This window comes from Calidris pugnax, unplaced genomic scaffold, assembly GCF_001431845.1.
Source record: "Calidris pugnax isolate Ruff unplaced genomic scaffold, ASM143184v1 scaffold1, whole genome shotgun sequence".
Classification (NCBI taxonomy): Eukaryota; Metazoa; Chordata; class Aves; order Charadriiformes; family Scolopacidae; genus Calidris; species Calidris pugnax.
Genome location: NW_015090800.1, coordinates 4,310,567 through 4,325,120, shown reverse-complemented (window position 1 = coordinate 4,325,120; position 14,554 = coordinate 4,310,567). Strand labels below are relative to the sequence as shown.

The following is a 14,554-nucleotide window of genomic DNA, read 5'->3' as shown; positions in this document are numbered from 1 at the left end:
GGAGGAATCCCAGTGTGTGTGGGCACGGGTCTTACTGTTTGCTGCATGTAGCTCGTGAGAGCAGGAATCCCATGGAGTGTATACAGTCCTGATCGTGCACGTGACTCTACTGACTTTATGCTCCGTCAGCAGATGACTCTGTGGCTGTTTGGATAGTCCATGTGACCTGTTTGATTAAGCTCACCTGTGAATTAGGGGAGTTTATTAAAGCACTGTAGACTCTCCAAACAGTCACCAAGGAGTCACTGAATGGGCTACGCCTTGAGTATATGGTGTTCTGTTCTGTGTGTATTCAGCGGGGAGAAAGGAGAGGTTGTCTTTTTTTGTCCGCTACAAAGAAAACAGTGGATTTTGCATTAGGTTAACACAATACAAGTTTGCTTTCTGCTCTAATTGTACCTGGAGATTTTTCAAGTGCTTGAGCATGCAGACTAAGCTCAGGTGAAATCCATTAATCACAAGGTTTTATGAAAGTATCAGGGCAAATGTGAGAGTCTGGAAGAAAATGAGATCTTTTATGTAGAACATTATTCAGCCTTTTTCCTGAGTATTGCTGTGGAGAAAAAGGACATTTGGGGCAGAAACTAAAAAGAATCCTTTATATAAAATACACTCTTACAAAATAAAAGTGACGAACTAGGTAGTTTAATGTTTAAAGTAAGGCTACTGAGTCTTCCCTCAAATCCTTCAGGATGCTTATACAATTGGATATTTTAGAAGCATTTACTTAATTTCAATGAGACAATTCCTATATCTATCTGTAAGGCCAAATTTGCAGTCAGTCCTTGATACAATGCTTCATTAACTACATTCTAGTGAATATTTATACAGTGATGTCATACTCATTTGACTAGTGTGGGGTTTTTTTCTCTAGAAAGAGGAAATACTTTCTATCTGCATTGTAGCATTTGTTCTCTGGATTATAACACATTTCCTCCAACCCTCCAGAGAGCTTTTTCTCAACAAATGAGTATTATAGATACTTACTATTTTCAGAATTCTATTTTCCTTTCCTTCTTTAGAAAAACGTCAACAGGATTGAGAAGTCCACAAAATATTTTAGTATGTCTTGCAGCTCTATCTTTAATACTGGCTTTATTTGCCATTCTTCAGTAAAGTAAAGCCTGTGTACTTGTTCATAAACATACTTTGCAGTGCTTTTAAATTCCCACATGGGGAGTACCTTTTTCATATTTACAGTAGTCAAGTTTAATTTTATAGCAAGTAAACAGTGCAACTGTTTCAACAGTTCCCCCTAAAATCTTTCTAAGAGGAAAAAAAGCTTTTTTCTCTTCCCTTCTTTCCAAATTTTGCAAAACGCACTTGAAAATGCTTCATGTCTATATAAGCAGCCTCCCATTTGCCAGTGAATTCAAACGCTGATTAATTCACTTCCACTTGACCTTGCTATAGACACAGCCTCATAAACCGTGGTATGTCTGGCAGCTAAGGGACACAGATCACATGCCAGCGGGAGGCCGATGTCACCTGAGCAGCCCGACGTCCCCTCCTGCACGATGTGTACAGCCAGGCACAGCACCAGAGCCTCAGCTGCCACCATCAGTCCCCCTGAGGGCTTTACCTGAACCAGAGAGGTCTGAGAACATTTCCACTGTTTAGGAGGGAAACCAGCTGCCCGGTATCTACTAGGATAGTGTTTTAAAAGAGGAAAAATAAAAATCATCATCCAGAATTTTATCTTGCAGCTTGCTTGGAAGGTAGCGCTGGTTGGTCCATGATGCTTGACTGTTTTTTGTAAATACAAACGCTTTGGAAAGGGCAAGGTGTTGAGGGAAAGTGGACAGAGCCTAAAATGTGAGCGCCTTTGCCGTATCTCCAATGAGACTGCACTAAAAGAAATTGCAATCAGATCGACTGTAGCGTAGCATGAATGATGGACACAATTGTGTGTGATTGCTGTTTCAGGTCGAAGAGCATCTTTTCACTTAGAGTGTCTGAAAAGACAGAAGAACCAGGGCGTAGACGTCTCTCAGAAGACAGTTCTGCCTCTGCATCTGGTACACCATCAGGTAAGTGTTAATAACCACAAAGGGCCCAGCAATGTAACAGACCCTGTCACCTCCAGTGCCCTGCTGTTGTGTCCCAACCAACTTTTTAAAAAACATTTAGGACAGTTTCTCACCCGTATCAAAGGTCCAATTTTTAGAAATGGTATTTGCCATCACGCTTATTCCTGCTTTCAGGATTTTTTATCATTCCCAGAAGAGTGCTAGAGAAACACGTCCTTTGGAGTCAGCAGAGTCATCATTTTCTGATGCCCATGAAAGAGTAAAATAAAAAACTAGCTAAAAGATAGAAATAACTACCCAAAATGCATGCTGCAGTGCAATTACACTGGCTTTGATGGTAGTATGCATATGAATAAAATGTGCAGGGTCTACTTTCATATTAATTGAAGGTAACCAGTAACTGTAATTAATCATTTTAAAACATAAACTGATTATGTGTAATTAATCAGCTTCTTAAGCCCTTTGTAACTGCATTCGCCACCCTAGCAAATGTATGCTTAGGCACGTACCGAGGTGATTAGCCAGCTGTCATAGTCTAAAGTAGATTTGTGTCTTTTAGTTTGATGATGCCATTTTTTGTCACCATAAAAGGAAACAGGTGCAGATGGTAGGGCCAGCCTTGCAAGTGAGGTGTCCTGCTCTGTGCAGTCCCCCAGGGCAGGGCAGAATGGCCTCCCCACCTCCTCAGGCTGCCAGAGGGGCAGAAAATGCCACAGGGCAGGGGCAGGAGAAGTCAGAGCAGAGGAGCACGAAGTAAGCATGCCTGAAGCTCCCTGGCTTTTCTGACCTCCACTCCCAGAGAGCTATCCTTTAAGGATCAAGCTCCAGAAAGCAGTGGTCTGCAGAGAATTACAGCTGTGGCTGGGATAACCAGCAAATGTGCTGGGGCAGGGAGGAGTGGAAACAGCTTCCCACCTTCCCCACAGCAGCAACAGCCCTCCTGAGACTTCTTGCCTTCCCTGGCAGGCCAGGCAGAGGGAACACATGCCTCCCGCTCTCTCAGCCCACCTAGCCAGCAGATCCACCTCCCTCCAAGCTGTACAAAGAGGATGGAGCTATATCACCCTTCCTCATTCCACCATGCAGCACCAAAGCTAGAGGGATGGGGCTCTCCCCACCCCAGGGTCACTCGGCCAGACTGAAGGGTTACCCTGAAACAGGCATCTGGCCTCCAGCTGACAATACTCAGCAGTGCTCATGTATTGGCAAAGATGTTAGCCTACAGCAGTGCTTAAAAGAAGAACATAAAGTGGAAAGGTTGCCTCTGCTAAGTGCAGTGCAATCAGTTGCTCGTGAACGTTTGAAGGGGTATTGTCACTAAATACACGTACATCACGATATGTAAATATATGCATGCCTGCAAGGCATGACTTACACAGATGAATTTTTAAGGCCTTAACTTCCTCACTGAAATTCAATAGGAGCCTGACGTCTAATTCCTGAGAAAATCTTGGTGAAGCTTGTACGTGACTAATAATTGATCCTTTTCCTCGTCTGCCACTGAAATCATCACTGCAGCATGGTTATGGGTCCCCAAGGATTTCGGTGGCAGCTGGGCTGAGCTTCGCTTCACTTTAGAGACCTTAAAGTTAGCTGTCTAGTTCAAACAGGTCAGTTCAGTCTCATGGTGGTCAACAGAAGGAAAGAGCATCTCCAAAGGGCACGTATAAGTCTTGTCTAAGTCTTGTCCTCCAGACAGCATTTCCAGGCAGGTATCCAAAAGAGGCAGGAGGCTTGCTGGTTTCTCTCTGCACAATTAGCTTAGACTAAACACCTACCCCTCAGATATCTGAAGGTGTATGAGACTAACCCCAGCCCGAACGACACAATCCACACGCTTTTGTATTTTCTCTGCAATTTTTTTTAATTTGCTCACACAAGGCAGTAGTGAGCTCTGCGAGATGAGCTGACGAGTCTTGACGGCATTGCTTATGGAACAAGGCAGCAGTCACCATGAATAAGGCATCAGCTCAGCCCCGTGCTACAAGGGGCTTCTTGAGAAAATTTGTCATAGAAGGAGGCTGGATGACTCAGAGGTTGTGCATACGATTCCAGGAAGGACCGGATGGCTCCAAGTGTAATCATCAGATATTGATCCTCCCACCAACAGCAGATGCCTTAAAACCCAGTGGTGGATTTATAGTTCTTGCCAACTGCAGGCACGTCTCAAATTCACAGCTGGTATCCCTTCAGGTTCCGCAGTAGGAAACACAGCAATTGGCAGTAAAAACTAGTGGAATGGGTGGTGGCAGTGGTAGGCAAACGAGGTGCTGTGTCCCCCGCTGGAGCAGAGGTGGTGTTTCTGGCAAGGCTGTGGGGAGTGGAGCCACATCCCTCCTGTCAGTGCAGCTGCTCCAAGGCTGAAGAGCCACAGTCAGGAGACTTTTGAGTCCGGTGCTTGGCACTCGCGTTAAGATACACCATTTCAAGGAAAGCTTGCAAAACAAATTCATGGGAAACATCCAAAACCATGCCAACAGCTGGCAGCTGTTTTCGCAAGCTTCGAGACCCTCCAAGCTTTTCTCAGGTAGCTGTCGTGGTTTCAGCTGAAATCACCGCAACCGAACCAACAGATGGCCCTTCCCCCCCCCCCAAAAGAGGAGAGGAAGAGATAAGGAGATTGAAAAGTTTAGAATTAACTAAACTACTTTAATCAAAAATAATATTAAAATAAAAGAGAAGAAAATAATGAAATAGATACAACACATATACAAAACCGTATCAAGCTCCCAGGATGACAGTCCCGTCACCAGCAGGCACTGGGGAAGTCCCAGACTGGACTCAGGGATGGACAGGAGCAGGGTTCCAACTGTGGAGTCAGGAACACATGGGTCGGGATCAAAGGCAGATGAACAGACAGGGTCCTCTTCGGACATCGGCCATTGCAGGAAGAGAGTTGACCCTTTGATCCCTCATCTTTTATACTGAGCATGGGGCAGATGGGATGGAATACCCCTGTTGGTCAGGTTTGGGTCACCTGTCCTGTCCGTTCCTCCCCACAGATGTGACCCCTCTACGTTCTTTCCTTTTCCGACCCTCTAAGGGGCAAATAACGAAAATTGGCTGACCTTGGTTGTTATAGCAATAAGTATAAGCAAGGGCCTCTCTACATACCATTCGCTGGCATGTAGCATAAACATTGGTCTTATCACTCTGAGAAGGAACAATTTTCTCCACAATATGCCGTTAATTTCAGAGAGTTAGAAAAGGCTAAAATGCAAAGTTACAGAACACAAAATTGATCCGGTTTTACCTCAAACCGGGACATAGCTTCTCCAGCACCTCCTCCTTCCAGCCGCCATGCGAAGGGCAGGCTCTCACTCGTCTTGTTCCTCCTCTGTCCGCAGGCGTTAGCGGTGGCCGGCCTGAGTCCCCTGCTCCAGCGAAGCCATTCCCCCACCATGTTCTCTCGGCTGTGTGCGACTCCCCCCGCTACCCCCTGCAGCCGTGGTTGGCCGCAGCAGACCATCCCGACCCTGCGCCTGGACGGGGCAGAGTCCAGCGAGAAGCTCAACAGCAGCTTCCCCTCGGTACACTGCGGCTCTCGGTACACCGACAACGCCGGCGGCGGCAGCCCGAGGAGAGCCAGGCCGGTGTCCCTCACCGTCCCCAGCCCCACCGCAGGGAGCAGCAGGCAGTTTCACGGCAGCGCCGGCAGCCTGGTCGAAGCGGTAAGACTTGCAGGGTCACAGAGGACACAAGTGGCGTCAAGGCCGACTAGAAACGCGGCCCTCGGAAGAGCAGATACGTTGCTGCCCACAATGCCAAGAGTAGGAGAGTCCATCTCCAAGCTGGGGTTGGCAGTGTGAAAATGGGGAAGGTCCACTGGGAAAAATGCAGCCGTAAAGAAGGGTTGTGATGGGGTGCGATTGGGTTGATGGTCATAGAATCATAGAATGGTCCAGGCTGGAAGGGACCTCCAAAGGTCATCTAGCCCAACCTCCCCGCAGTCAGCAGGGACACCCCCAACCAGACCAGGTTGCCCAGGGCCTCATCGAGCCTCACCTTGAATATCTCCAGGGATGGGGCCTCAACAACCTCCCTGGGCAACCTGTTCCAGTGCTCCACCACCCTCACAGTGAAGAACCCTCTCCTAATCTCCAGTCTAAATCTGCTCTTCTCCAGCTTAAAGCCATTGCCCCTCGTCCTGTCACTGCAGGCCTTTGTAAACAGGCTCTCCCCAGCCTTCCGACAGAACGAGAGGGAACGGCTTCAAGCTCCAACAGGGTAGGTTTAGACTGAACATTAGGAAGGAATTTTTCACAGAGAGAGTGGTCGGGCATTGGAATAGGCTGCCCAGGGAGGTGGTTGAGTCACCACCCCTGGATGTGTTTAAGGGCCGTTTAGATGCGGTACTGAGGGATATGGTGTAGGGGAGGACTTCATAGAGTAGGGTAGATGGTTGGACTCGATGATCCCAAGGGTCTCTTCCAACCTGTATGATTCTATGATTCCTGTAGCCCCCTTCAGGTACTGGAAGGCTGCTACTAGGTCCCCCCGGAGCCTCTTCTTCTCCAGGCAGAACAACCCCAGCTCCCTCAGCCTGTCCTCGTAGCAGAGGTGCTCCAATCCCCTGAGCACTTTCATGGGCCTCCTCTGGACCTGCCCCATCAGGTCCATGTCCTCCCTATATTGAGGGCTCCAGACCTGTACGCAGTACTCAAATGATGCAGGGTACTAACCTACGTCTTTGTCTCTGGTTCCCTCCCCGCTTTTGAAGGTCTTGATTTCGGAAGGACTGATGCAGTTTGCTCAAGATCCAAAGTTCATTGAGGTCACAACCCAGGAGCTCGCAGACGCCTGTGACATGACGATAGAAGAGATGGAAAATGCAGCAGACAACATTCTCAATGGTAACAGCAAGCAGAGCCCCAATGGCAACCTCTTGCCTTTTGTTAACTGCAGGGACCCAGGGCAGGACAGTGCAGGAGAGGAAGAGGAAGAGGTGCAGAACCCGGATTGTAGAAAAAGTCAGGAGGAGCTCAAGGACAGCAGGATTTATATCAGCAGCCTGTAGTTGCCAGGGCTGGAAGCGATGCTGGTTTTTTATTTGTTTCAATGTTCCTAATGGGTTTGTTTCAGAAGTGCCTCACTGTTCTCGTGACCTGGAGTAACCGGAACAGCGTTCTTCATTCATTTCTGTTGGGACGAGTCGCAGAGTTGGGTGGTGTAAGAAAGCTTTTCAGGAGCGGATATAACCCCAGCACGTGTCCATGAAGGAAGAGTGAGGAGGAGGAAGAGGAGGAGAGCCAGCTCCCTCTTTTTTTCAGTCCCTGCACAAGGAACGACGGCCGCCTCCCGAGCGCGAAGGGGAACCTCAGCTTCCTGTGGATGGCCCTAGCCAAAAGGACCCTGCGCCAAACGGGTGTCTTTCAACTTTGCTTGTAAAAATCATTTTGCACATATTCTGTATGAGCCTCACCGTCTCCATAAAGCCAAGGCCCTTTGATTCGGAAGGAGAGGAGGACTTCTTCTGCTGTGGATTCCCGTACCGCCAAGGGGAGGAGGAAGCAGAAGAAGCCCGCGGGGGGCAGGCGGCCACCGCTGCCCAACCCTGCCGAGAACTCCCAGGGCAGCGGTCTCCCTGCCGACCAATCCGAGCTCAGGCAACCACTCCTGCCGACCAATCCGAGCTCGAGCAGTCACTTGCCAGCCAATCCGAGCTCAGGCAGGCTCCTGCCGACCAATCAGAGCTCAAGACAGCCAGCCGTGCCGGCCAGTGGGAGAGCGGGGAGCAGGCTCTGCTGGAGGGGCCGAGCCGACCTGCCCCGCACTTGCTGAGGTGGTGGTGGGCTTGTGTAGATCTCTCCTTGTTTTGCCGTTTGATATTTTCTTGAAAGCATGTTGCGGTTTTTATTTTGACTGTTTTATTAATTTTAAAATTTTAAAATTTTAATTTTAATTTTTTTTTTTTTTCGGAGGGAGAAGGGAGTGTTTACAGCGTTTTGTAATCACCTACCTTTTTGTTTTGGTTTCTTTTCACCTTTGCAAACGTTAAATTGGTTTGATCATGTTGTATTATTTAAACTGGGTTGTTTTGGTTTTTTTTCCTCCGTTGAAATTTGGTAGAATTATAACAATAGACGAGTTTTACCAACCATTATGTACACACCGAGAATTTGTAATTTTATTTGCTAGTCATGGAAACCTCCTTTTTTTGTTGTTGTTTTATAATTTAAAGATAGTAGGCAAATGCACTTGATATAGTCTTGCACATTTGAGTGATTGATTTGGGTTCTTTTTAGTGCTACGTGTATCTGTGAGTGTGGGAGCAATAGGGAGCGAGTGTGCGGGCGCGCGCGTGTGTAAGAGCATGCAGTTCTCCACACCCTGATTTGAGCTGCAGGAGAGCTGTATCTGGGGCCATTTGGAATGCAAAAACAAACCACTGTCTCTGCTTTTGAAAGGGGGAATCAGTAACTCTTTGCATCTTCTGTTCCACAAGATATGCAAAAACAATGCAATAATATTAATTTGAAAATACAATTGTAAGTTGTGTCGGCATTAAAACTGTATAGAAAAAAAAAAATTGCGGGGGTGGGGGGAAACAAAAACAGACAAACAAAAAAAAAAAAACAAAAACAGAAGGCGTTACGCTTCGATATATTCCGTGTGATGTTTTATTGCATTGATAATGTTTCTGTTGAAGAAACCGTTATACTTGAATTCAGGTCAGTTTCAGTATTTTTCAAATATTTTTTTAAAATGAATTGCAATTGTGCCAAGCAAAGATAATGAATTGAATTAAGTTTGTTTAAAAAAAAAAAGAGAAAAAAAATAATCACTTCTTGTATATTTTGCTGCATGTCAAGTGAATCATTTCGTATTTGGAATGTGCCAAGCTTTACCTTTGAACTTTTAAGTGCTTTTCTACGTGTGGTTGGGGAAAGGGGTACTATTTTTTTTTCCTTTTTTAATTTGTACAATGAACAAAGTGTACCTGGTGTAAGTAACTATTCTGCAATCCACTGACAGGTTGAACGTTACTGATTTTGCATATCTTGTGTTCATTTTCCTTCTTTCTCACTCCCTTTAAACATGCACGATGACTTTATTGGTAGAGGATCTTTCTTCCCGAGGCCGGGATGTTTTATTCAGGCTTTGTTCTCTTTCCTTTTGCTCAGTTTCTCTAAAGGTCTCGTCCCACTCAAGGGTGGCGAGACCCCTAAGCCCATTTGGCAGATCCATCCTACGTATCCAGCTGGCACCAGCAATTCAAGGAGCAGGGAAATAAAAATCTGCTTTCAAATTTCTTTTATTAACTAGCTGACCCTGATCGATCATAGCAGGGCCCTGGGATAAGCAAATGTAAGAGGCAAAATCATTAGCAAAGGAAAATTATCCAACTCTGCTCTGGACTGAAAGCAGAGGGTAAGTGAGGGAGAGAGCTCTGGATCATTGCTTAGGAGAATCGCTGCAGTCTGGTCGAGGTGCAGAAGTGAAGTGACATTTTTGTACGGTCTCATCCCTCCTCCCAGACTTTAGTGAATGGGTCAGATTCTAAAGTCACAAAACATCTGACGGCACAGCATGTCCCAGCCATATTTCCCTGCCAGTGAGTGTGAACCTCTCTTGACTTTCCTCACACCGATACTTGGCCCCGAGCCACGTGAGAGGCTGAAAAACCAGGCAAGTATTGTTAGATTTTATGCAACTGATTTTTGTCTAGACTACTGCTGTTTTTTCTCCCTTTCTCCAGACGGTTCACAAACTTGCCGATCAGTGCTGAGCTGGGAGATGTGATCTGACTCAGAGCTAAACTTTCATTCAAATCTTGAGCTTCTGCAGATGTCTCAGAACATAATTTATTGCATATGTTGATTACGTTATTTTTGTGATGCCCTTGTTTTTCTTCTTGATTCTCTGAGGCATAAAGTAGAAATAGCAAAGGGTATTTTTGACAGGACGCTTTTTCCAGTGTCATTTTGAACCGGCCAGGAGCAGCTCAAGATACGTTGGGAAAAAACCCAAATCCTTTTAAACTAGAGAAATACGAACCCTTTTACACAACCCTCTGGCATCAAAGCCCTAATTCAAGACTTCCATGGAGAAAGTCACCAGCTGATGTCAGTCTGTCAGTCTCATCCTTTCCTTCCCTTTTGTCTGTACCGAGACGGGCACGAAAGCGTGTCTCCCTTTGAGAGTTTGCTGCTGTGACTGCTGAAGTGCTCCAAAGCTACTTGAAAGGAAATAATGCTGTGCCTGGCTGTTTCTGAAAATGAAATTGATGCAAGGGCTCCCTATCTCATTTTCTTCCGCTAGAAAGTCCATCTGACCCTTCCCAGTGGGAGACAAAAGTACTGATCTAAATTCGTGGTGGCAACGGGCGTTTGGGATGCTTGAAAGCGGGTGTCATCTTTTAGGATTTTTCTTGATGGGAAGGAAAATGGTGGGAAGGATTAAGCCCCACACGTACTCCCAGAGAAAGCTGTGACTCCCTCGAGGGTCAGAGCCTATGATGGCCGGGGGAAACCCCGTGCTCTGCTGGAAGATCCCTTGGGTCCTGCAGAGTGGAAAATGCGTGGCCAGCAGAGAACGCAGATGACTTTAGCGGTTTGAAGGGCAGGTGTTAAATTTAGTAATTGCTGGTGCCGGCTGTGCAAATTTCTCTTTCTGGGGAGGGTGGTAATTTTCTGTTTTTTCATTTGAGGTACTTCCAATGTGCACATTGTGACAGGCCTGAGCAAAGAGCTACTGCCTCCCTCGGGTGAGGTAGAGTCTGGAGGACGGTGGGAAGGCGGGAGCAGGTTTGGTTCCTGGAGCGTCCTTCTTTGGCTGTGTTTGGGAGTGGATGGTGGGTACAATCACTGTGCTGTGGATGGAAGCTTTGAAGGAACCCATGGCTGAGGAGTGGCGTGGAAGGCAAGGAAAGAGTGGGGAAAACGATCTGCTGTTTGCCACTGAGCATCTCTGACTTGCAGAGTACGCTGCAGACTAAAGACGTTTCTTATAAAACAACAAACCTCCTCCCTGTATCACTCCTGCTCATTATTCCAGGCAGTACTGGGCCAGCCACACCGGGTGCATTTCTTTTTTTTCTTCCTTATTTCTGTGTGGCTGACGCCATGGGGAAGAAAGCGGAACTCGTGATCCAGAGCTGGAGTTTCGTTATCCACAGACCTTTTCTGCATCATCTGCCTCTTCAGCTGGACATGTGAACGATGATGGTGTAGATGCCGCTGCTACTGCAGGGGTCCCGCCTGTTTTATTACCCTGCCCACCACACCCCAGCAAGGAGGGACAGCCAGAGAGGCGCCATGTACAGAATCGCATCTATTTCTGCTTTGTTTTCTGACTCAGAACCCTGCCCCTGATGACTACGACAACGATGACAACAACAACAACAACAACAAAAAAAGGGCAAATGCATTTTTTACATTTCTTGATAATTTCCAAAGCAATGTATCATTGCTTTCTTTAGACTGACGCCAATATAACAGTTGTATGGGTCTCAGCCAGGCTCCTGTGTCTTTTCTGCCTGCTAGTTTCAGATTGCTGTATGAAAAGTATGCGTGTTTGCACACAGACACAATCGTACGAGGTGACGGCGCCGCGAGCCCCTGGGGTTCTTCACCCGTGTCATAGATGAAGTGGGAGGCCTTGCTTCGTACGTGTCGATGAGAAACCCCGACCCGTTGGTCCAGTGAGCTGAAGTGAAGCAGCCCCACTGGGACAGAACTGGGTACCCTAAGATATATATGCACAGTCCCGTTGTGACTGTCCCCTCGGCAGGGGCAGGGTGGGGGAGAGGAACACTGAATGGGGAATTTGGTGCACAGCAAAGTTGATTGATAAGTAAATCCAGTCGGGGGCTTCGGGTAGCGGTGAGATTTTACCAGTTCCCATAATGAAAACTGTAGTGCATATAAAGAAAATATTCCAGACCATCAGACGCCCCAGTTCCCATCTCACTAACACAAGGATGAGGGGCACTATAGGCCAAGGGGGTTGTATTGATGCAAAGGATGTGGAAAACAGAACTGGGCCCAGAAAAATTTGATTATATCTTTCCTCCATTTATTTTCTTCTCCAAAGAAGTCTAAGAAATACAAATTTCAATACCTGAACAGGGTTTCTTTCTTTCTTCTTTTGAACATTATAAAATTTTTAAAGGTTGATTCTGGGATCCGAAGCCCAGGTCCAGCAAGCCCAGGGATCCGAAAGGTTTCCAATGGGATCTCAGTCCACGGAGCTTTGCTCTCTGTTGCTGCCTTGTTTTGGGGCAGCTGAAACCATTCTGGCCTTGCTGCTACAGCACCCTGAGATGGGGTGGTGAGGGCAGAAGCACAGCCAAGAGATATGTCCTGTACTGAAGACAGACTGGGCTCCGATTGCTTTCAGAGAAGTCAGTAGCATCACGCTGGGATGGAAAAAAAAAAAAACAACCCTCTTCTGATACAAACTTTAGTGTTCTTAGTTAAATCCTCCATTCTTCCCTTGCCCCTTCAGGGGGACTTGACTTAACTGTTAACACTTGAGCATAAAATACAGGCCTTCTTTAGGGGCACAGGGCCCGACTCAGTTGCCTAAATGTGGGCATCTACTGCTGCTTGAGATACCCTGCAGCACTCTGCCAGGCCTGCAGCAGCTGGTCCACAAAGACACAACTCTTCCCCAGGGCTGGTGTCACAGCTGCCAGACCCACTTGGATGGCAGAGATCTCAAGCGGCAGGAGACAACCGGGCAACTTAATCGAGTCCCTTTCTAAAGGGCTAATTGAGAGGAGCAGCACCAATGACTGATGTAATGAGGGAATCTTCATTAGCATTACCAAGGGCTTGGTTAGGCACAATCAGGAGCTCGTCTGCACACTCCTCCCATGCTGTTTTTTTTTACTACCCCACCTCACACAGCCAGCCTCCGCTCCTGCAGCCTGAAGTTAGGCCTGGGTTAGAGGCGGCATCTCTGGCCCAGGGGAGCGGGGACAAGCCCAGGCGAGAGCGGGCATCGCTCCACCCAACAACAGATATTTTTTTTTTCCGCCAGCGTTCGAACAGGCCCTTTCAAAAGCATTTTCCTATTCGAGACAGAACACACAAACCTGGACGCCATTCATTAGCATCCTTGTTCAGATTGTGAAATACTCACTCCTGGTTTTCTGTTGCATTTTGCCCAACCAGGCAAAATGCAAGCTCTTTCCCAAACGTGCTGTAAGGCTTTTAAATATTTTTTAAGCATCCTAAGCCAGTCTGCTCCCATCTCAAGCACCTAGGTAGACTGGCAGCCAAAACTACCTAAACATCATCAACCTTAGGGTCACTCATAGAATTGATTGGTTCAGGCTTATTCAGTCTTGACAGTTTGAATGTGGGATGATTTCAGAGGAGGAGGAGTGAGATTGTAAATATCTTTGACAAACATTGCTGCATCACACACAAAAAAAAAAAAAAAGGGGGGAGATACTTTTAAAACTGCCTTAAAATCAATTCTGAATGATGGAATCTCCCTCCAAATGATTGTCACTTGGCAGAGCAAGGGATAAGTCGCTTTGGGAGAATTCTGGCAATAAATGGTTGGAATCTAGTCTATTTTCAGGAGTCAAAGGGTAATTAGGAGCTGATCTCTCACTCAGTCTGAATTCACATCTGCACCGATGACTGAGCACTGCAGGATCAAAGCTGTTCAAGGTCTGGGGGGGGTTACTGTATCTGGCCTGCATCTGCACGGTTTGGGTCTGGCCCTGCAAGGTACTGCACACCTGCGTTTCCCAGTGACTTCAGGGAAGGTGGGGTTCCTCAGCACCTCTTAAGTTCAGGCCCTGGAGCATCATTTCCTGCTCTGATCATCAGCTATAAATGTTGATAAATATAAGTGTTTTGCCTTCATTTGAATTGCCCAGAGCTGTAAAATGACCTCTCTCGAGTATAAATCAGTCCAGATATAAACCTCCTCTCCCACTCTTCCCTACACTCCCTGCCCACCCTCCCTTGCACCTCCACCCAAGCCCTTCCCCGTCTCAATTCTTTACCTCCTCCCACAATTTTATATCTAGTTTTCATGAACCCACAGAAATGCTTTTGTAAATACTGCTGTACAGTTTGTAACCGTCATGTAAGCCTGTCATCAGTGCCAGAGTCCGTCTTGCCCTCTCGCACGTTTTAAAATCAACAGAGGAAAGTTAGAGCGAATGGCCCGCCAGCGAGCTATAGGGTCATCTCTGTGTGGGACAAATGTATATTCCTGTAAGATTGCATTTTTATCTAAGGAATGATGTTATTTTAAAATTGCTAATAAATTTCTAAACAATGTCCAGATTTGTTCAATATTGTAAATGTTATCAGAACTCCCTTTGACATCGTTCCCTTCGCTCGGCCGTGGCTAAAAAGTAAGACAGCTTCCTGCGGCCCCTTATTTCTCATCTCCAGCCCTGCTGCCGTTCGCGGGCTCTCACGTGTATTTAAGGGCCTGCAGAACAGCCTCAGACAGTCACAGCCTGCCCTGTTAAACTGTAACTTAGGAAATCCAATCACTCTCTGCACTGGTGTGACGACAGAAATTCTGCCGTGTCATGATGTCCGAAGCGT

At 46.8% G+C, this 14,554-nt stretch overlaps 1 protein-coding gene across 13 annotated transcripts in view; it reads left to right on the top strand.

Annotated features, from left to right (window-relative positions):
- The window catches only part of CACNA1C (calcium channel, voltage-dependent, L type, alpha 1C subunit), a 504,338-nt gene extending 490,060 nt beyond the window's left edge, over window positions 1–14,278 (top strand). For 12 of the 13 annotated variants that reach the window (XM_014937306.1, XM_014937303.1, XM_014937300.1 and 9 more), the window contains 3 exons: window positions 1,927–2,030; window positions 5,378–5,701; window positions 6,751–14,278. In XM_014937306.1, the coding sequence (XP_014792792.1) occupies window positions 1,927–2,030; window positions 5,378–5,701; window positions 6,751–7,047 (725 nt within the window). In that variant the 3' untranslated portion in view covers window positions 7,048–14,278. The remainder of the gene's footprint in view (window positions 1–1,926; window positions 2,031–5,377; window positions 5,702–6,750) is intronic. The other variant, XM_014937308.1, reaches the window with a different exon arrangement.
- Window positions 14,279–14,554: the final 276 nt, after the last annotated feature.